The sequence below is a fragment of the Drosophila mojavensis genome, unplaced genomic scaffold, assembly GCF_018153725.1.
Source record: "Drosophila mojavensis isolate 15081-1352.22 unplaced genomic scaffold, ASM1815372v1 contig_136, whole genome shotgun sequence".
Lineage (NCBI taxonomy): Eukaryota > Metazoa > Arthropoda > Insecta > Diptera > Drosophilidae > Drosophila > Drosophila mojavensis.
This window is the reverse complement of record NW_025318667.1, coordinates 18,032,776-18,054,102: the sequence shown is the minus strand read 5'-3', so window position 1 is coordinate 18,054,102 and position 21,327 is coordinate 18,032,776. Positions and strand designations below refer to the sequence as shown.

The 21,327-nt window shown below is 39.8% G+C and overlaps 2 protein-coding genes across 2 annotated transcripts; both read right to left on the bottom strand.

Moving 5' to 3' along the window:
* Positions 1-471: 471 nt before the first annotated feature.
* LOC6584145 (farnesol dehydrogenase) lies at positions 472-2,490 on the bottom strand. Its single transcript, XM_032732154.1, has 2 exons — positions 1,903-2,490; positions 472-849 (listed from the first exon to the last, which is right to left on the bottom strand). Exons 1-2 carry the CDS (start codon positions 2,473-2,475, stop codon positions 673-675), a joined length of 750 nt encoding a protein of 249 aa, XP_032588045.1. The 5' UTR covers positions 2,476-2,490; the 3' UTR covers positions 472-672.
* A 15,284-nt stretch (positions 2,491-17,774) lies between these two features.
* LOC6584144 lies at positions 17,775-21,112 on the bottom strand. Its single transcript, XM_002009767.4, has 2 exons — positions 18,654-21,112; positions 17,775-18,349 (listed from the first exon to the last, which is right to left on the bottom strand). The coding sequence occupies exons 1-2, from the start codon at positions 18,717-18,719 to the stop codon at positions 17,834-17,836; spliced, it is 582 nt and encodes a 193-aa protein (XP_002009803.1). The 5' UTR covers positions 18,720-21,112; the 3' UTR covers positions 17,775-17,833.
* Positions 21,113-21,327: the final 215 nt, after the last annotated feature.

Sequence of the window (21,327 nt, the reverse complement as noted above, 5' to 3'; positions counted from 1 at the left end):
GAACGGGAATTCGTTAAAGTGCCAGTTTTCCAGTTAGCTGAAGGACACGCGCTGGGTGGGTGGGTGCAGGGTATCAATTATTCAGGGGGAGCCATTCTGAATATTTAACATGTGCTGCTAACAAGTCAATATTATAGCTCTTGGGCCGGCTAATTGAAGTATCGATTGGTCGCGTATTAAAAATGACTAGCCGCAAGGTGCGTCGGGGCGTGGTGATTGGTGTCGGTGTTTGGGCCACAGTTGAGTGGCTCTGTGGTTGCAATAACTGTTCTACAGTCCGTTATTAATGTATGAAACTGAATTATTTATTTGACGCTGTTGTTGTTAAACTCTAACGGCCAATAATAACATCAACAACAATAATCATAACAATTACAATAAAAATGAAATGTGCCCCGCCCAATGGCCCCCCAACTGCTACGCAAACAAGTCAGGCCCAAGGCACACAAACAAACAAACAAGCTGTACGAGTGTGTGTGTGTATGTGTATTTATTTGTGTGTATTTATGTGTCTGAGTGTGTGTGTGTGTGTTTGTGCATTGAGTTGTCAAGTTCATTTGATTGTTATTAGGTGTTGATTACATAGCCTAAGCAACACCAATAACACCAACAACAACAAGAACAACAAGAACTTCAAGCACGTGCACACTTCATATCAGCTGATAAGCGCTATCAGTACCATTCGCCAACCGCACGCAGCGTTATCTCCTGCACCTGAGTATGCGGCGGAGTTGAGAGCGCATAGAGCACCGCCTGAGCTACATCGTCGGCCTGCAGGATGACATCGCCCAGCTGGGCTTTAGTTTCGTCTGGCACTATCTCCGTGGACACCCAGCCGGGGAAAATGCTCTGAAAACGTAGAAGAAATATTTATTTTGCTGCTCTCTTTGGCTGTGGGGAGTTCAGGGAGCTTATTGGGCACTCTAATTGCTCCGTCATTTTCGGCAATTCTGAAATCTAATATCTATGCGTCGTAATACCAACTGTTTGTAAGTTAATTTACCTCTTGCCTATGGCCGCACTATTATTATCTGCTGACTAAGTGTTATTATGATTTATACTACTTATGTATATGTAGTAGGAAGATACGAAAAGCTAGAAAGAGTATGAAGAGTTAATACTCTTTCTTTGGGTAGTATAGTAATTACATGAAATATGCTTCATAAAGAAAAATTTCTTGAATCTCCTCAAATACAGTGATGTTCATGAAAATACTACTATTACTGACTACTATCTACTACTACTACATACTATTCTTATGAACAGAATATATTTAGAAAGGGTACTTTTATATATATATATGTATATATATATATATATATATATTTTTTTTTTACGATTTTAAAAATATGTATTGAAATAGGAGTGCTGCATAAAAATAGTAGTAGTAGTAGTAAAATAGTAATATTGTAATAAACAAAAAGCATAAATAAAAAACAGTAAGAAATACTATTACAAATATTTTTATATATTATATAAACAAATAAAAATATATTTCTAATATTTCATTGCTATTAAGCAAAAACAAAAAAAGAAAATATTTTCTATAAAAAAAAAAAATAAAATAAAAAAAACTATTTTTGTTACAGACTCTTTTGACTGCTAACAAGAAAACTTTCCACATAATCCATGACTAGGCACAAATTCTACTATCAACTGCAGGCTGTTTATATATTTAGAAATCAAAATTCTTTAATTATTTAAAGACTTAATTAAAGCCTAACTAATACAATATTTGACGTCATCAAGCAAAGCTACTGTTCGGAGTCACTGGAAGTATTTTTCGCAAATGGGATTTGAATATTTTTCCAAACTATTGTCTTCAGCAAAAATTCAAACACTTTAACTTTAACTTCTCTGCTGAGCTTCAACTTTTTATCAATTTTCTCCTCTTCGACTTACCGTTGTCTTAATTTTCAACTTCTGTGTGATCAGCTCCTGGCGGCAAATCTCGTGCACAGCGGTCAAGGCGAATTTGCTGGGCGTATAGATGTTGAGGCTGGGATCGATGTGGCCGGGATTGTAGCCAGCCAGGCCGGCGGTGCTGTTGATGAAGAACAGATGGCCAGCCATTTGGCGGCGACGCATGCTGCTGGCGGCCAGCTTGGTGCAGTAGATGCTGCCCATTAGGTTGGTCTGGAGCACATCGGTGATGTCCTTGGTGGGCATGTCCAGCAGATGGCCGTCGCGCAGGATGCCCGCATTGTTGATCAGCACATCGATGCCGCCCAGCTGCTGTTCGATCCACTCAAAGGCGCTGTTCACCTGCGCCTCCGCCGAGACGTCGCAGGTGCGCTGATGGAAGCGCGCCTGCTGTTCCTTGGGCAGTGATTGACGCAGCTGCTCCAGTCGCTCGGTGCGACGTGCCAGGCCAACGACCTGCAAGCCGGCGGCCACCAAGACCTTGGCGCAGGCAGCGCCAATGCCCGAGCTGGCGCCCGTTATGACCGCAACACGATTCTGCCACCGATCCATGCTAGACAACTGAGTGAATGAGTCGATGCGCAGGCCAAGCGACCTATTTATACAGAGAGAGAGAGTGAGGCTGGCCGCTTATCATTCGCTCTTCTGCTCGCTCTCTCTCTCTCTCTCTCTCTCTCTCTCGCTCTGCCGCTTGGCCTGACGTGTCGCTCGCTCACTGCTCTGCGCTGCGAAACAGGCCACCTCACAACAGCTGCTCCGCGGTTCAGGTTCACTGCGCCGATCCGGCCGGAGGGCTTGTTTGTTTGCCAGCTCTCTGCTGTTATCAGCTCACTCCGTCCGTCCGGCTGGTGATAAGTGACCCATAGGCTGTGGGTGTCATAAATTGTGAGCGATTTTACATTTAGCAATAGGCTGGCATGAGATTATCATATTCGGCTATGTAGTATCATCATCCAAAACTTTTTGATGAAGAGCTCTTTATTGCATTACAGTAAACAGTGTCGAATATTATTGCAGCAATATAATTATAAAGTTTTTGCTTGATTGCTAAATGTTTCTCTTTGGCACACAGCGCTGAAAGTTATTAAAATTTCAGTTTTCTTTTTGTTTGCTCAGTTTTCAGAAAAGTTTTTGGCTTCACTCAGCTTTGCCTTTGGCTTTGGCTTGGCTTTGGCTTTGGCTTTAGAGCTAAGACTGACTTTTAAATTAGCTGCTTGGCAAATGGGCTAATAAGGCTGCCGGCAATATAACCACACGGAGACAAACAGCCGGGCATGTAGATGCACCAGCGCATGCATACATATACATATGAATATGTATGGGCTATTAAAAAAAAGCCAACGTGCAGTGCTGTTAAACGACGCCTCAATTTATGCCCAGCCCAACAGGCGATACACACACACACACACACACACACACACACATGCACACCTAAGTACACCTATTGCAACAACTAAAGCACTTCAAATGGTATATGGCAGCCATATGTTGTCGGAGGATCTGCTTGGGTCTTTCTGCTTTATCGCCCGTTTTCCTTTTTTATGGAACGCTCGTAACATTCAAGAGATGCTTAAATGGGAAACAATAAAAGCCCGATGAGTGTGTAGGTGTGTCAGTGTGTGTGTGTGTGTGTGCGGAGTGGTGTATGGTCACAGCTTAAAGGGTTGACGAAGCGCAAGGCAAAGCACTTGGCTCTAGCTTAAGGCCAAATGGGTGCAGCTTCACACGAGTTTCTAACGAGCAATCCGTTTTTTATGCACACTCCTGCTCTCTCCCCCTCTCATACTCCCTCTGGCCCAGTCAGTCTGTCTGTCTGGCGGCTTTTCTCTGTCTCTTTGGTGTGCTGCTAGTATTGCAACATGTTGCAAGTGTGTGGTCATGTTCATCAAATCACGACCGTCACTTGGCAGCACTTTATCATGCAATTACAAGTGCGAAACGTTTCGCAGGCGGCACTTGGAAAAGGGAAAATGTTCGTTACGCCCGCACACCAACAACAACAACAACAACAACAGCAGCAGCAATGGGTAATAGAACAACAACAACAACAACTACAATGACATTATTCTTGCTATATCGATACACAAATTGCTTTACATTCTATCAATCAAGCTGCCCCATCTGATTAACACTTGGCACACCCAAGCGTTCCATTGTTCTTGCTGCTCGGATAGCAGATAGAGAACTTAGCGAAAAAAAGAAGAGGAAGAACAAGAAGAAAAAAGCAAGCTTACTTCACTAAGCCGCAGCTCACATACCCTTATCGAGCCTGAATGCGGCTTATGGCAGCTGAGTTGACTCGACTAACTGCTCCAGCATTGTGGACAGATCGCAGCGAAAGCAAAAAATCTCGCACAGCATCAACAACACAGCCACATTGTCTAGCCCCGACTCAGGCTGGGGGACACAATTGGTCGGGATGGCCACTTGTCAGGGTATCCGAAAATGTGGCCCGCCAAGCTGCGCTCATCAATAATTTGATGGCAATTTCTCGCATCTCATATTGATGCATGGCAATTTGTATGGATTTTCCAGGTATTTCACCTAAAGATAAACGAATCGACCAAGATTCGAACTGTGCCAGTTTCCACTAGCCCACTAGACCACCAGCCCAATAGACCACCTGCCCACCAGCCCACCAGCCCACCTGCCCACCTGCTTACCTGCACACGTGCCCGCCTTTGGCTCCAGCGACTGTCACGCGTACAACGTTTTGTTCCTTTCCATTTTTTCCTCTTTTTTTCCCACTTTCTTTTTTTTTTGCGCTTGCTTTATTCTTTTGTCTTAACGGCTTCTTGTTGGCGTTGCTAAACGTGTCAATAGACCTGTGCTTAAGTATGGCACTGCATCCGCCCCCAACCCCGTCCCCGCCCATACAACTTGTTCTCTTTTTGGTTTCTTCATTTCTTCCTCTCTCTTTTTTTTTTTTTTTTTTTTTTTTTGCATACTTAAAGACACTCACTAAAAAATAACAGAAAATCTGAAGCCTCCAGCAGCGATTCTCCAAAGGAAAACGTGAACTTGTCGCATATGGGCGGCATGGCAGGTGGATTGGGCCAGGTGTGTCAGGCTGGCCAGGTGGACTCAGTAGCTACCTAAACGGTGCTTTCTCTGTTATTTTTAGCTTAACTCATATTATTTTATTTTATACTATTTGGTTTTCATTTATTTGCATGTCACACACATACGCACACACACGCACACACACACACACTTATATCGAAACTCTCATGCTCTTAAACACGAGCCAAAGAAAACAACAAAAATTGACAACGGCAAATAGAACAAAAACATTTTGACAGCACAACGGAACGGCAGACACGCAGGCCGGCAATAAGAGCGAGAGGGACAGAGAGTGGGTGAGACAGTGATAGAGGTATAAATTATGCGAAGTATCAAGTGTGGGAAGGGGAGGCAGAGGTAAAGGCAAAGGCAAAGCAAAGGTAGAGACAGAGGTAGAGGCAGAAGCACAGTAAAGGTAGGATATAGGCAGAGGTAGAGGCAGAGACTGAGTGAGCTTTAAACAGGTGAGAAATATAGTGGCAATCCCGTCAAAGCGATGCCAATACGAACTTCAAAGAGACAATGGAAATCTGGGAAATTTTAACTGAGAGGAGGAGGAGTTTGCTCTGGCATTTTGTAAATATTCAATAAATATCAATGAAAAAATCAATTAAATATATATAGTAAAAAACAAATATTATTCAAGTTTATTATTTGCATATTTAAATGGATAAAATTGTAGATTTATAAAAATAAAAAATTAAAACGAAAAAATGTGTTTCGCTATAAATTCGAGCAGAATAAAATTGATATTTAAATTGAAAATAAAATTTCAATTAGCGAAAATATAAGCCGCATATACCTTATTAAGCCAATTGTAATGCTATAACTAAAATTAGAATTGATAACTAGATCCACATCAGTGTGGAAAAAAATAAATAATAATTAAAGTTTAATAAACCTTCTATTAGCTAGTTGTGTGGTCAGACCGACGCTTAATGTGGGATGAAAACAATTTAGCGCATGCCACATATGTACGTACATGTTTGTGTGTGTGTGTGTGTGTGTGTGTGTGTTTGTTTGCGATGCAGCGAAAAATCTACATAAATTAGTTTGGTTCGCCAGGCATGAGGCAGGCAATGGCGTAATTTTATGTAAATTTCATTTAAAAACTGTTCTGCAAATGCAAAACAATCAACAACAGCAACAACAGCAAGTTGCATGTGGCATGTGGCATGTGGCATGCAGCATACGCCATGCGGCGATATGTGAGACACGCGCTTCAATACAAGCAAAACCTGGGCCTGTGCTTGTATTAACCTGCTAGCTATTAGCTGCGGCTGACTCTGTGTGAGTGTGTGTGTGAGTGGGCGTGGCTAGCTGTATGAATTTATGTAATTGCCAGCTTACATCTGCTTATCAGCTGTGTCAAAGCAGAGCACAATTTAAATCACTTGTACTTTCTACTCTCTCTCTCTCTCCCTTTCTCCCTCTCTCTCTCTCTCTCTCTCATTCTTTGCCTTTATATTATTTGATAAATTTTCGTTTTTCATGCTACAATTTGCATTTATTTTTCAATACTTGCTGACACAATCACAACAGTAACTTCTGCTGCCTCAGCTCCCTCTCCCTCTCTCGCTCTATAATATACATTTCCCTCCCTCTCTCTCTCAGTCCCTTGCGTGCTTTCCACACTGAATCGCTGAGATTGTTGTTAATATCGCAATTTGCTATTGCACTGCCAGCAGCCATTGGCCTGCCATCATTAACATCTTCGGCATTCGCATTCATTTCGCCAAGACGCTGACAGGACGTCAGCGCTTAGCCCAGCCCAGCACAGCCCAGCCCAGCCGAGCCCAGCCGAGCCCAGCAGCAGGACGATAATATCCTGGCGCTGACAGCCAGCAGCAGAAAGCAATCGAAATATTTCAAATACCCAATACAAATAGTAGTTGAATTTACATTTGCTCGCCGTCTTTCACTCAACTTGGCTTACATTCATTTGTCTCTTTCATCGTTTCATTGGAAAATTAGTTATTATTATTGCTTTTCCGCGAATCCACTTGTTTGCTATTATTTACTATTTACTGTATAGCTGTAGTTACATTAGTTACATTTTGCCATGGAAAAAATACGCCATTCATAATTTTTTTTTCTGCGAATTTATGCCTCTGTTGATTTCAATCAGCATGACAACCAATTCGCGGGTTTTTTGCTTCGTTCCGAAAATTGTTTTTAAGAGTTTTTCTCCGATTTTGTGCTCTGGCAGCTGCAATCTAATTTGAAATTTCGTTCGCATATTCGAATGTGTTTTGCCTGTAAACAAGCAGATTTAAATGGACTTGAACGACTTTAATATCACAGTTGGCTGAGAAAGTGTAGAGAAATAGTTGGTTGTTTGGAATGAATATAATATGACTTGTTCATATACTGCAAATGCAATGCCAACTTTTGTCGGCCTCTCTATTCACATATGTAGTTTGTTGATGAATTCTTATAGGAAAGCTTCAGTCGAACTAAAATGTTTCATCCAACTTGTTAGCTAGACCTAGAGTTACTAGAAGTCATTATTTAAGAGTTAGTGTTTCGAAACCACTCGAAGACTGCCCTTGCCTATAATATCAACCTTCGATCGTCTTACCAGTTCCTTTTAGCCCTTGAAATTTTTTCATATTTAATAAATAATGGAAAAGAAAATTTAATATAAACAAATGATTAAGTTAAAACTAATATTTTCAGCTTTATTATTTTTTTTATTAATTTTTAATAATAAAAATATATACATTATTTTTGCTACAACTAAAATATTGAATAATTTATTAAATGTGAAATGACTTCATGTATTAATATTAATAAGGCACCCAAAAGTTTAGTATTTATTTTAAATTTAGAGCTTGGATTCACATGACTTGCTGATCAAATTTTTCGATTCAAAGGAGGTTGCTGGAAATGACAGACAAATATTGTTGCTTACTGAGAATCTTAGCTAGATTCATTTAAGCAGTAAGACATACGACATAAGACCTAAGGCATAACTCGAAAAGTTGATCAAATGTTATTTAGCGGATCGCTTGGCATATGGGGTGTTTTTCGCTGAGTGAGGTGATATTTCAATATCGAACAAAATGCATTGATTACTCACTCATATTCTATTTCATCCATATTAAATATAGCTTAGGCTTTCACTAGATACCTCAATTATCTGCAGCGCAGCAAGTTAACATATACAAATATGCATAGAAGTCAGAGCTCCACTGGCATTTATGGGGTTTCGCGTAGGTTACACCGCAAGTGGCCAGCCTTGTTGTTGCAGTTGATGAGTGCTTCCAGCAGAACGCTCTTCGCACTTGCAACGACCTTTGCCGTCTCCGTTTTGAGGGCTAACAAAGCCTGCACTTGCAATACTTAAGTGTAAATTGTTAAAATGGTTGCTGCGGATGGCATTGCGGGAAGGAAGTATTTAAAGCCAACAGCAGCGCGCAAAGAAAACCAGTTATAAAGCAGGTGAAATGCCAGCAATATGAAAGGGAGAAGGAGCACGAGCAGGAGCTGGAACTGGGGCTGGAGCAGGAGCTGTCGAAGGAGCTGCTCATAAAAGAGGCAACAAATTTTTTAAAAGCGCTGCGTAGTTGGTTTTGCCTGCTTCCCTACTTTTCTGCTTATATATACAATATACTTTCCTTCTTTCTTTCTTTCTTTTTTTTTTGTGCTTCTTCTTCCTGACAATACAATGTGGCAGCCGGAGGGATTGATGGGCATAATGGCAGCAGCAGGATGGGCAGATAAAGTGTGCGCGTGTGTATGGGTGCGTGGGTATGTGGGTGTGCGTGGGTGGTTGGGTGTTACTGGTGGTGTGGGGGCACGTGGAGTGCTCACTTTTCGAATTGTTGTTCTTGGCTGTTTGCCATTTGTTACGCATACAAAGCGGCCATCATTTGGTGCTTTAGTTTACAGGATCTATAAAATTATCGCAAATGAGGCGAGCGACGGCAACAATGTAAGTTAGCTATGGCACCAACACCACCACCACCACCACCACCACTACCACCATCACCACTCGCCCAGTCTCCTTCACCCACCGCTGCACCGCTGACCGTTCGGTAATGAAGTAAAACGAAGCCAACAATAACAGGGAAATTGTTTTCACCGGATGAGATCATAAAATTGCATTTACCCATAGCTTTTCCTCTTGTTTGTTTGCTGTGTTTATTCTTCCAGAGATCGCATTAAATAAGAAAGAAAGAAAACAAAAAACAACAACAATGTAAATGATAAATTAAATACAAATTTGAGTGCTAGCAAATCTGTAATGATAAATATAGTATAGAAAAAAAAAAAAAAATTAAAATAGATGCAGCTTAGAGGCTGAATGAGAAATATTTAAGAATAATCAGAGCAGTTTCATATGCAACTATTATATATATATTAATAGTGAAAGGATGTAATAATAAAATATACATGAAACGCAAATTTGTATAAGATTGGGAATACCATATAGGCTGGGCTCTTGATGTAAATCAAGTATATTTAGGAGTATACGATGTATATCATAATATTCAAGGCATTCTCCAAAATAATGCATTACCCGATAAAAATTCTTGCTTTAAGCACATAAACGAGATTCACTCCACGCGATTAGACGATACCCTGAACAAACAGTATATCGAAAATGTATAGCTTCAGGCTAAAAAAATTAAAAATGATCGATTTTTATCGATACGGCCAATTATCGAAAAACATCAGTTATACATGAATATGTTAAGCTGTTAAGCTTCTTTCAACCTTATAAAAAAAAGTAATATACGCTGAATTCTCATTCTGTATGGGTTCAGGGTAAAAAAAATGAGGTAAACAATTGAGATTTTGTAAGGAACGAAAAGCCGTTTGAATCTTATATATATACATGTAATTTATTTTTATAGTCATTTATATTTATATTACATATTTACATATATTACATATCACATATATAATATAAATATATTTATGCCATTTGATAAAAAGTATGTAACTCATTTTTTCCGCAATTCTCGTTATATTCCACTCGAATGCTTTATAAAGCAAATTAACGCTGTTGGAATGTCAGATATGTTGTTGTTGTTGTTTTACACACATTTTGCATTGAGTGGAAAAATTAGCCATTGGGGAATTAACATGCTTAAGCAAAGTTTTTTTTTTTTTTTTTTTTTTTTTTTGGTTTAATGCAGCTCGTTAATATCTGTTGGCAGACCCATTAACTGTTTCATATTTATGCGCAATTGAATGTGACCAACACACACACATACACAAAAAAAAAAAAAAAAAAGAAAGAGAGAGCCACTTAATGAATTTGTGGGCAGAACATGGCAGCTCAGTGTGCGCCGAGCGGAGCGCTAGAGCGTATATCACTGCCAGCTAAAAAGCTAATCAGCTATTAGTGGGCCGCACAAAATATTGCACATACGCCCCAGAGACAAGCGTGTGCTGCTGCCCCTCGGAGTTGGCCACAAAAACCGAATCTACTTTGCTTGAACTGTGGGCTTGGCACTTTTTACACACTTAACTCAATTTGCTGTGCCGCGCATAGTAAAGCGAACCAGCCGGCCCAGTGGACTGGCCAGGCCTGGGCTGGGCTGGACTGGGCTGGACTGGGCTGGCCAGTGGGCAGATCTGCTGCTGGCAGCTTTGCTTGGCCAGTTGGCACCTTGGCGCTGGCGGAAGAGGGCGGGTGGGTGTGGAAATGCCTAGGGAGCCGAGCTAGCGGCAGCCAGCACGGCAAAGGTATAGAAAATTATTGCTCAACGGAAAACAATTATTTCGTGCCGGTTTCTGGCATACTATTAAACAGAGACCGGCCCAGTGGGGCCAAATGAGGGCGTGCAATGAGGCTCACAGGAGTCCGGAGTCAGTGTGTGTGTCGGTGTGTGTGTGTGTGTGTGTGTATGTTTGCCGGTGTGTCGTGTAATCTAAATATTGCCGTGACTCGCTGCACTGCTGGCTGCTTGCTATTAAATTGCATTTGCCTAGAGGGCGGCAGCTATTTGGGTTATCGACACGGCTGACTCGCTAACTTGGCTAGCTGAAAACTAATGGAAAGAAACTCTATATACACACATACATATATGTATTTTTATATACATCAATGTGCACATGGAAATATAATATGCATATATAAATATATATATATATATATATATATATATATGGAGAGAGAGAGATAGAGAGAGAGAGAGGGAGAGAGACATATATACTTGTCGAGCATCTAAATCGAAATGCAATTGGTAGCTTCGTTTGCTCGATTGCTAGTGTTTTATATGCCGCTCTCTCACCCCGCCCCTCCCCTCCCCCTTCTCTGTCTCTCACGCTGTCTGCGTGTGAACCACATCAAACATATCCATGTCATTGAACCGAAGTAATAAAGCCCAGAACTAGTCGGCGCCAGTTGAATTAGGTGTGAAGGAATCAATTGCGCTGATGGCATACAAATTGAGCTTCGTCTTGCGGAGTGGGAGGGGTATGAATTCCATTTAAGTAAATAAGCTTAAATCAAAGGCAGCAGCGATACAACTTGTGTCGCTTGTCATATGCGGAGGCATAACACAATATGTATTATGTATTCGGCTTTTCAGCTTTTTGAGTTTTCGTGCTAATCAAATATCATTAGGAGTCGAGGCAATTATACTGTGAGGGCATTTAATCTTCGTTAAAGTGGGCATGTTAGCTGCATGTACATATATTCGCATACCTTCCCTTCTCTTTTTTATAGTGATTTAGTTTGACTGGGATTGTGCTTGCTGCCATGCCGCTGGCCACATGGCGTATGTGTGATATTTGGTAATGGCCTGTAATTAAGCATCACGTTCCTCCACCCAGCTGCCTGCTGCCTGCTGCCTGCCTGGCAAATGTATGTTCTTGTTGTTCTTATTGTTCTGGTTGTTGGTAACGCCTGCGAGCGGCTTCCGTTTGTTGTTTGGCTGCGAAACATGAAACTCTAATTACCAGGAAAGGAGGCTACCCGAAAAAGAAACACGGAACAGGAACAGCAAAAAAAAAAAAAAAAAAAAAATAAAGAAAATGATGAAATAAAAATAAATAAAAAAGAGGCATATGTATGTTTATATGTGCGTGTGCGTGTGTGTGTGTGTGTGTGTGCGTGTATGTGGCATAGGTAACACGCACTCACATACTCACACCTGTTTGGGTTTCTCGAGGCCAAGCACGTGGGTCGTCATTATGCAAACGGAACGACGCACGACGTGAACAGGAGTTGGGGCGGCGACGGGGACGGTGACGAGGACGAGAGCGGGGGTGACATGAGGTTAAGGATAAGCAACTGGCTGGCATTTAAGTAGGAACAGTTGTAGCTGATCCGAGTTGCTCCATGGCTCTGTGTGGCTCTGTTCAATTATATGGCTCCGCTTCTCATTATAATTTTCCTAATGTTCGGTCAGCAAATGTCGTTTGCCAATGTGTGTGTGGGAGTGGCTGAAAACTATGGATAGATCGTTGAGGGGCTGCTGATAATATTATTTTGCCATAAGCACCCACTCGTAAATGTTTAATGTGCAGTTAGTTTTCCTCACTAATGTCTAATGACGCTAAATTGTCGCTGATGCGTGAGTGAAAGGGTTCCGAAGCAGCTGCCTGGCATAAAATATGCAATAGGGAAATTACATACACTTAATGATTGCCTACCGAGCATACATTTATGCGATGTGTGTGTGTGTGTGTGTGTGTGTGTGTGCGTGTGCGTGTGCGTGTGTGGGGCGTGGCAGTAGACTTATTTATGCCATTCGTTAGCTTTTGAATGTCGGTTGCTGCGCGTCATAAATATATGCTCGAGCCCAACAAATGTCTGCACTTGACGCTGTCATAAATAAATATGAGAGTTAAGTATATACCAAATATTTTAGCTCTTTTCATAATATTTTCATTCATTTATAATTAGCAGTCTGTAAACGTACTCAAGAGCTAACTGCCTCAAGTGCTAAGCTCTACGAAATATTTCGTGAAATTTTGATAGTTTTGATAATCAGATCCTAATACTCCTTGTCTGCTATGTTCATCTTGCTTTGGCCTACAAATATACATATGTTATATTTAATTAATTTCTGCTTGCATTCAGTTGCCACAAAGGCAGCCAAAATTTCAACACTCTTACAAAATTGTTGCAGCATTTTCATGTGTGAAAAAGCCTTGCGAAAAGTCTTTAAATACTTTAACTGTGCATTCGTCTGGCTTCGGATTTATGTGGGCTTGCTTAAGCCAAAGAATTTTCAGCATCCCTTGACAAAGACATAAACGTTGTTTCGGCTCCAGCGAATTGACTGTGCGGCAGCTGCAATAGAATTTCAAGTAGTAATAAATTCATTTCCAGCTAGTTAACTAGACTCTCCTGGCCATTGTCATGGCTCATGTTTGGCTTTATTTATAAAGCTTCAACATTTGCGTGACGTCAATTGGCACTCGATTAACATCATCTGGAATTGCCCGCGACATTTTGCATTTGCATTTCTCGCTATTTGTAATATAAATACTTTTCCCTCGAATTTGTGGACCGCTGTAATTCGCTTCACGCAGAAGTCGCATTACGTTCGTTTATAAATACTATATAATTGCATTTCAGCTCACTGTCACACACTCACTGAACACAGTTGCGCTGTAATCCCTCGAAATCAGCTCAAGTTGCATATTCAAATGAAAGCCAAGAGCCAGCGTGTGAAAGCGAGCCGTAAATCGTTTCACATTTGCGATGCAGCTGAAATCCTAACTAAATATGATTGAGATGCAAATAAAAACAAGTGGAATTTTTTTTTTTTTTTTTTTATTTTTCGTGCTTATTTCGAGTTGGTGGAGCTGGACGTGCGCGTTATTAATGCTTCGCTCCTGTAATCCATTTGGCTGCCGTTGTTTTTATATCTCTCTATGCGCGAGTGGGTGGCCTAGCCGTGTCAGTGTGTTTATGTGTGTGTGTGTGTGTGTGAGAGAGAGAGTGTGTGGGTGAGTGGGTGGTTTGTGCTGCGCTGATGATTTATTTGCACGTCTCCCAACAACAGCTCTTAACTTTTATTTCTAACTAGAGTTATTTTTAAATTATGACTTGGATTTTATAAGATTGGTTTTAATTATTGTTAAATTTTTTTTATCTTCCAGTCCTAAATTTTTTTTTTATAATTTGGCGATTTTTATTTTGTGCATTTTAATTAAATTTAAAACAAAAACACGCAGTAATATAAAAAAAAATAATGTGATAGTAATTTTTCTGTCATTAAAATTAAAAATATATTTTTAAGTTAATATTATTTTTATGTATATTAATAATACAAAATAATAATGAGAAAGAAAAAAAAAAGAAAAACAAAAAAATTAAATAATAGTATAAATAGAATATTTTGTATATATTTTTTTTGTATTATTTATTTTATATTTATATATTTTATTATTTTTATTTATTAATTTGTTTAATTTTTCAGTATTATATTTTTTTATTAATACTTTTTTTTATTAATTAATTAATTTTTTTTATGAATTAATTTAATTTGATTAATTAATTTATTTTTATTTAAACAGATATCAACTAATTATATTTTTAGCACTATGGAACACAAATGCAGAAAACATTGTGAAGGCGAAGAAAGCGAATATTTTATAGATTTTATAAGTCAAGAGTTGGATCAATAGGTGTGAGCTGAGGATGGTGTCAGAATAGTTAAATAGTTAAAGTATATCAGGCTGCTGAGCCCCATATAGATGTGGTTCAAAGAGGTGGCTGAAGACTCAGCTACACTTAGTCTTACTGCAGTATGTTGAAAGCTATTACTTAATTTCTCTGCTCGGCACAGGGTATCTGAAGTTGAAGTTTCATTTGCTGTGTGCATGGCATGCACAGGATAATTAAAAATACGCGCACAGAGCTGTAAAAAATCAGCTGCACGCTTTTAGGCAGGGGCGTATGCTAAATAGTTGTTTGTTTGCCTTTGCTGTTGCTCGTTGCTGGTTGCTGGTTGCTGGTTGTTGGTTGTTAGTGCTCTGATCTGTGAGCGGGTGGAGGCTGTGCGCAGTGCCAATGCACAGCGTTGCACTGGCGTGGGAAAAAAGGGAATGGTAATAAAACAATAGCAGAAAAAAACGGAGCAAAATATTTGCGTGTGGCAAGTACAAAGGCTGTGGCAGTGGAAGATAGATAGAGAGAGAGGGAGGGAGGCAGAGTGAGAGGAGCAGCAAATTAAATGCTCTGCGTGGGCCACTTCAGATTCATTCAGACAAACTGTAAACACACTCGAGACTTCAAAGCGAAATCGAATTAGCCAAAAAATTCTCGGGGCACAGGGTTTTCTTTTTCTCTTTTTTGCTTTTTTTCCTTTTTCCTTTTCCTTTTTGGTTTGCTTTGGCCTTAAACAAACTTGCTGTGAGTCTCCATATGTGAAATGCTCTTCTGCTCTCGTCTCTGCATTTTACACGTGCAGCATGCAGCTCAAACAAATAATGCTCACATCATCTGCTGAGGACATGAACAAGCAACACTACAAATTTGCAGCATTCCTTTGTGGCTGCTGTGAGGCCAACAATATCCGAGCGGATTGATTGTGCTCTGCTATTTATGCTGTCACCGTTTGTGTTTGCAAATGCTGCTGCTGGCCATGGCTAGTTGTCATGGTAACAGCAGGTGCTCCCAGTGGGAGAGAGAGAGAGAGAGAGAGAGATAGATGGAGTTCAACTTTATTGAACAAGTAAATTTAGATAGTAGTTTAAGTAGATATGCAGCAGCAGAAGCTGACAATATTTAAGTAAACTCCTTTGATAGCCTCCCGAAAGGCAATTCAATTCGATTGCCAACTAAACAGCTTTAGACTTGGCTCAGTTACCAACTTCCTTACCTGTGCGAGAACTGCCCCCGCCAGGTGTGCCAAAGACAAATGTGCCTTTGCCTTTGGCTTTATGGGGCACGTTACATTGATACAGTCGACTCTATATAACTTGATATATACATATATATGCATATATATATATATGCATACAATATATACTGGCACGTATTTTTATCTTGACTCTGGCCAAATGGGCGTGGTTTTGGCGTCTGCTTGAGTCGCTTAGCTTTGTGGCTTGCATGCAAATTTTATGTTTTAATAACAAGTCTCTGGCATGCAAGCGGCGCATATTTTATGCCAATTGCCGTGCCACGCTCCAGGCCAACAAAAACAACAGCTACAAAAAAAGGGAAGAGCAAGAAGAAGAAGAGGGTTAGCTGAAAAAAAAAAAAAAAAAAAACAAAAAAAAAAACAAAAAACAAAAAGAGAAAAGTAAAGGCACAGAAGCAGCAGCAGCACGCCCAATGCCACGCCTACAGTCAGCCTAAGGGATTTCGTTTTGTCTTCGCTTTTGGGTTTTACCTGCGTGCCTTTGTGTGTGTGTGTGCGTGTGTGTGGGTAGGGGTTTGTGTGTGTGGGGAGCTGTGTGTGGCTGCCCCAAAGCTGCTTATTTTTTAACCAAGCTCTCTGCCCTGTAAATCAGTCACGCCCATATTTGCTTAACCGTAAACACACCTGCCAACCGTTGCCCGCCTCCTTCACTTTGTACTTGCTTAGAAAATATTTTTCTTGGCTTTGTGCTAATTAAGTTTGATTTGCTCCCAATTGTTGCAAGCACTTAAGTTGCACAAATTTCCAAGTAATATTGTACTTGCAAATTTATAAGTAAATATATGCATATATTTATATTTATATATGCTCCTCTACATATACAATATGCATATATGTACATATGTGTGTACTCCCCTGCCATGCAAATTGAGTGATGCGTGCCGCATGCGAGTCAAATGTAAATGCAAATGCGACTGCGACTGCGACTGCAAATGCAAATGCTGCATAAAATATGATTGCCACAATTATTCGTGTCCAGCCAGCGACAATGTTGCAAGTGCCACATTCGTCGTCAGCCATTGTGATTGCTGTGCGGCGCGCTGCCTCCTGCCACCCGCCTCCTGCCTGCTGCTGCTCTGTCAGTTGCTGAGCTGCTCGGCTGCTGTTGCCTGACAATTGCCAGCGTTAAGTCCGCTCTCTTCTTAATAATGCACACTCACTCATTCAAATGTATTAAGAGCAGCAGGTAGAAGAAGAGTGCAAGAGATAAAGACAGGCAGCCTATGGGCGCCTGAGTGTGAGAGAGTCTGCTGTGATCTATAGCCATACATATGTACATACACAGGTAACACTACTTTATTGTGCTCTTTAGCCAAATAGAAATCATAGCTCAGCAGTTGCCTTTCTCTAGTTTAGTTAGTTAGTTAGTTAAGATTTTTACTTGCATTCCAAGTTACAATTTGTAATCATGCAGTGATTCAGCTTCTTGTATATTCATTTTAATTCATATATAATATCAATTTTATTTTATAATATTTTTTTATTATTATCAATATTATTTTATAATATTTTTTTTTTTTTTTTTTATCAATTTTATTGCATAATCATTTTTTTTTTATTATTATCAATATTTTTTTATAATATATATATTTTTTTTATTATAATCAATATGATTATTTTCTCTTTATTTTATTTTTATTTTTTTATATTAAAAAAAAAATATATATATATTCATTTTTTAATTTTTCATAATTTCCAACACTATTTTACTATATTTTAGCACACTGTGCCACGCTTTGCCCAGTTGTTGAGATTTGTGTTTTCATTTCAGCTCGACTCTTCCCAATTGAGGTTATAGCTGACTTTAGTGGGCAGCGGTCTCGACTAGCAATGTTTTCAGTTGATGCGGGCGTGGTCAACCACCCCACTCTATTCTATGTATTTATATATACATATATTATATATCATTTTTTTTTTCGTTCGCTATTTTTATTCAATTGCAACATTTATAAACTAGTAAAAAAAAAAGCCAAAAAAAAAAGGAGAGTTATTAAACAAAACTCGACTGATTAACAGTGCTTGATGATGGTGCAGTTGACCTCGTAGTGGCACATGGCCCGCCTGCTGCCATTTTTGGGATTCAGTGAGTAGACGGTGCCGAGCACCGTGTAGATCGCATTCGGCTGATACATGAACTTCAGTATGGATGTGTCGGGCGGCACCTGGATGACGTTCATCATGTAGGTGCCGCGCTTTAGGGGGCAGTCGAGACTCATGTTGCTGCCGCCGCCCGATATGATCAGCTTGGCTGCATTATTCCACGCATTCACGCGTCGTATGTATTTCCAAAAATCACACGTCTTGATCGTCGAATTGTAGATTGTACGAACCGTGTCCGATCTCATTCCATTGCGGCGCTTGCTCGGATTTTGTATGAAGATCAGATGCCATTGCGGCACGGGCACCTCCTCGAGCACCGTTGTCACGGATGACATCGAATTGTTGCGCACATGCAATTTCATTTCGAGCTTATAGGTGGGCGTGTCCCAAGAGCTGAAGCTTAGCAGCTTCAGGTAATAGCAGTACTAAAAGATGCAGAAAGAGAGACAGACAGAGAGAGAGAGAGAGAGAGAGAGAGAGAGAGAGGAGGGAGAGACAGAAAAAGATGAGCAAACTGAGCATATATTGAATTTACATTATTTAAAATATAATAAATATTAATAAATAAAATTAAAATTTATTGAATTTAAAAAATAATTAAAAAGAAAAAAAAAAACATTTATTAATTGTAAATTTAAATAAAAGTTTGATCACAGTAAGCAAATCAATTTCTAGCTTCAATCTAGACTTTCCACTCCAATTCCTTTTGGCCCACTACATAAGACTCACCTGCTGAGCCAGCTGGACAATGGCTAACAGTATCAGAGATCGCAGCACACGTCTATTGCAGTTCATAATGTACAGCGAACTGTTCCAGTTTGCAGTCAGCTCTGTTTGAGTTTAGTCTAATGATTTTATAAGTGATTTCTGATGCCGTTAATGATATAATATTTGATGTGAAGTACCCATCTAATGTCTCACTCATCATGGGCATAGCCATTAAAAAAGTTCATGAAAAATATGTATGTGCAACAAGTCGGGTTTACAAAATACAATTATAGCACATGACCCCTCATATAATGCCCCCCCGCCCACCCTCACCATAAAAAAAAACAACTCATACATAACGACAGATCTGTGTGACAGATTTTACATGGTCTTTATTTACTTGGGTCCTCAGTCAACAACAACAACAACAACAACAACAACAACAACAACAACAACAACAACAACAACAACAACAACAACAACAACAATAATCCGATTCAAGCTGTTAACAACATTTTTGGCATTTTAGAGTGGGCAAGAGGGGGCAATGGAAATTTGTTTGCTTATCAACATCATCATCATTAGAGCTGCTTTACAGTTGTGCAACAGTAATTGTTAAACTTTTATTGTTGATTTAGCTAATTAGCTTTGGCATACAACTGACTAGCTGGTTGGCTGGTTGGCTGGCTGACTAGCTACTAGCAGAGATGCCGCATCTCGAACATATATCCGTAACAGTAACAGATTTTTCCCACACACACACACACACACACACACACATACATATATCCGTTATGCTTTATCCGGTTTCCGGTTTTCTGTTTGTATTGCTGGCATCCAACTGGGCTCGAGCATGCAAAGTGTCGGCTGCTGTGACACCGCAACAACAGCCGCAACAAGCATAACAACAATGACCGCTTCCAGCTATCCAATGTCCTTTGTTGACTGACATACACACACACACACACACACACACACACACACACACAGGCACAGACACGCATTCTCACCCACTCACACATATATATTCAGACACACATTCCGCTTCGCTTCAATTCTCATATTTACTTACGGGTTATTTTCCAGCAAATATTTGCATTGCTTACCCGCAGCGTCTATAGCATTGGCTTTTCACAATTTACATTTTGCCCATTTCCCTGTGCTGCTCCACATTTTCCCACAGTTTTCCCTAGCCTACTTTGGCGGATGTCTCTTCCGAGCTGTTGTTGTTGTTAGCTTTTCGCGTTTATCAGTTGCACAACAACAATTACGTGTGTCTCTTACCCCTCCTTCCTCCTTCATCTCCCCTCCGCCTCGTGTTTGATTTATAATACAAAGCAACATCATAAAACTGCTTCACTCAATTTTCAATTTTCACACACACACACACACACACACACACTTACACACACACTCGCACAGATGTGTGTGTAAGGGAGATAGAGCATGCTACAGTTTTCTTTATCCACTCTGAACAATGGCAGTCAATGCAAATGGCCGTCGTGTCGTTTGTCTGTTGGTTGTCTGGTTGTCAGGTTCTCTGGTTGTCTGGTTTGTTGGCCCAGATGATTGGACTCTGCTCTTATTGTTGCTGTAGCTTTTGTTGTTGCCGCTGCTGGTGCTGTTGCTGTTGCTGCTGCTGCTGATGTTTTGCGTAACTTGCTTTTTGGGCTTGGGTTACTTGAGCCATTTGTTTTGCTGCCCTTGTTACAATTCTGTGCCAAAGAGTTGAGCGACTTGCCAGACTTCAGCTGAAAATTGCAAATATCATAAAAGAGAAAAATTGAATCAAATTCATTTTGTAGCATTGCATATCTTGTAGTGGTAAAAGCTCATACTATTTATGTAGTCTAAACCGAAAGAGATATGAATTTCCTTTTAGTACTAAGCCTTGACTTGAGAGAGATATGAATTTGTAAGTTTGATCTATTAGGAATAGTTGAACCTTTTGCTCGTATACCATGTGAGAGAAGGGAGAGTTTGATTAGATTAGTGTTAGGATTATTAATTAATAATTAATTCGAATGGATGTGCTTTAAAAAATATTTCACACAATTTGTTATACTGCCTATCTTACCCAATATCCTGAGTTTATTGAGATCTACAAGGAGCTTTGCTCACAGTATATACAGTATATGTATGCAGAAAGCTTTAAGAAGCTTTTAGCTAAGCAACTTTTAAAGTTCATGCTTTCTGTATTATATTTTATGTTAATATAAATTAACTTAAAACTAAATTTAAATATTGAAATCTTAGTTAATATGATACGAATCTGAAAGCTTTAACAATTTCTCTAATGTATTCTTTACCTATGCAAAATTAAATGTATATTTCCAAGAGCAACTGCAGTGTGACCTGAACTCAATCAGCGTCTAGCTTTTATTGCTATCATGGTTTATATGGCTTTGCCATCTCGCTCGCACTTGCTCTCTGATTCTCTCGCTATTACTTACTCTCTTATTCTCTCTCGGGTCGTTTTTTTTTTTGGTCCATTACTTGGATTTGATGGTGTACAGCTTTATTAGAGCTGCCACCCCGAGCGCCATTCATTTTCGAGTGTAAAATTTATCTATTTGGGCTGCTTTTTTTTTCGCATTCTCGGCTGCTCCGCTGCGTCTTTGTGCTTTGCCGTTGCTGTTGCTGTTGCCGTCATTTTTGATTTGTTTCAATAAGCTTTTATGGGCTTTTAGTTGGT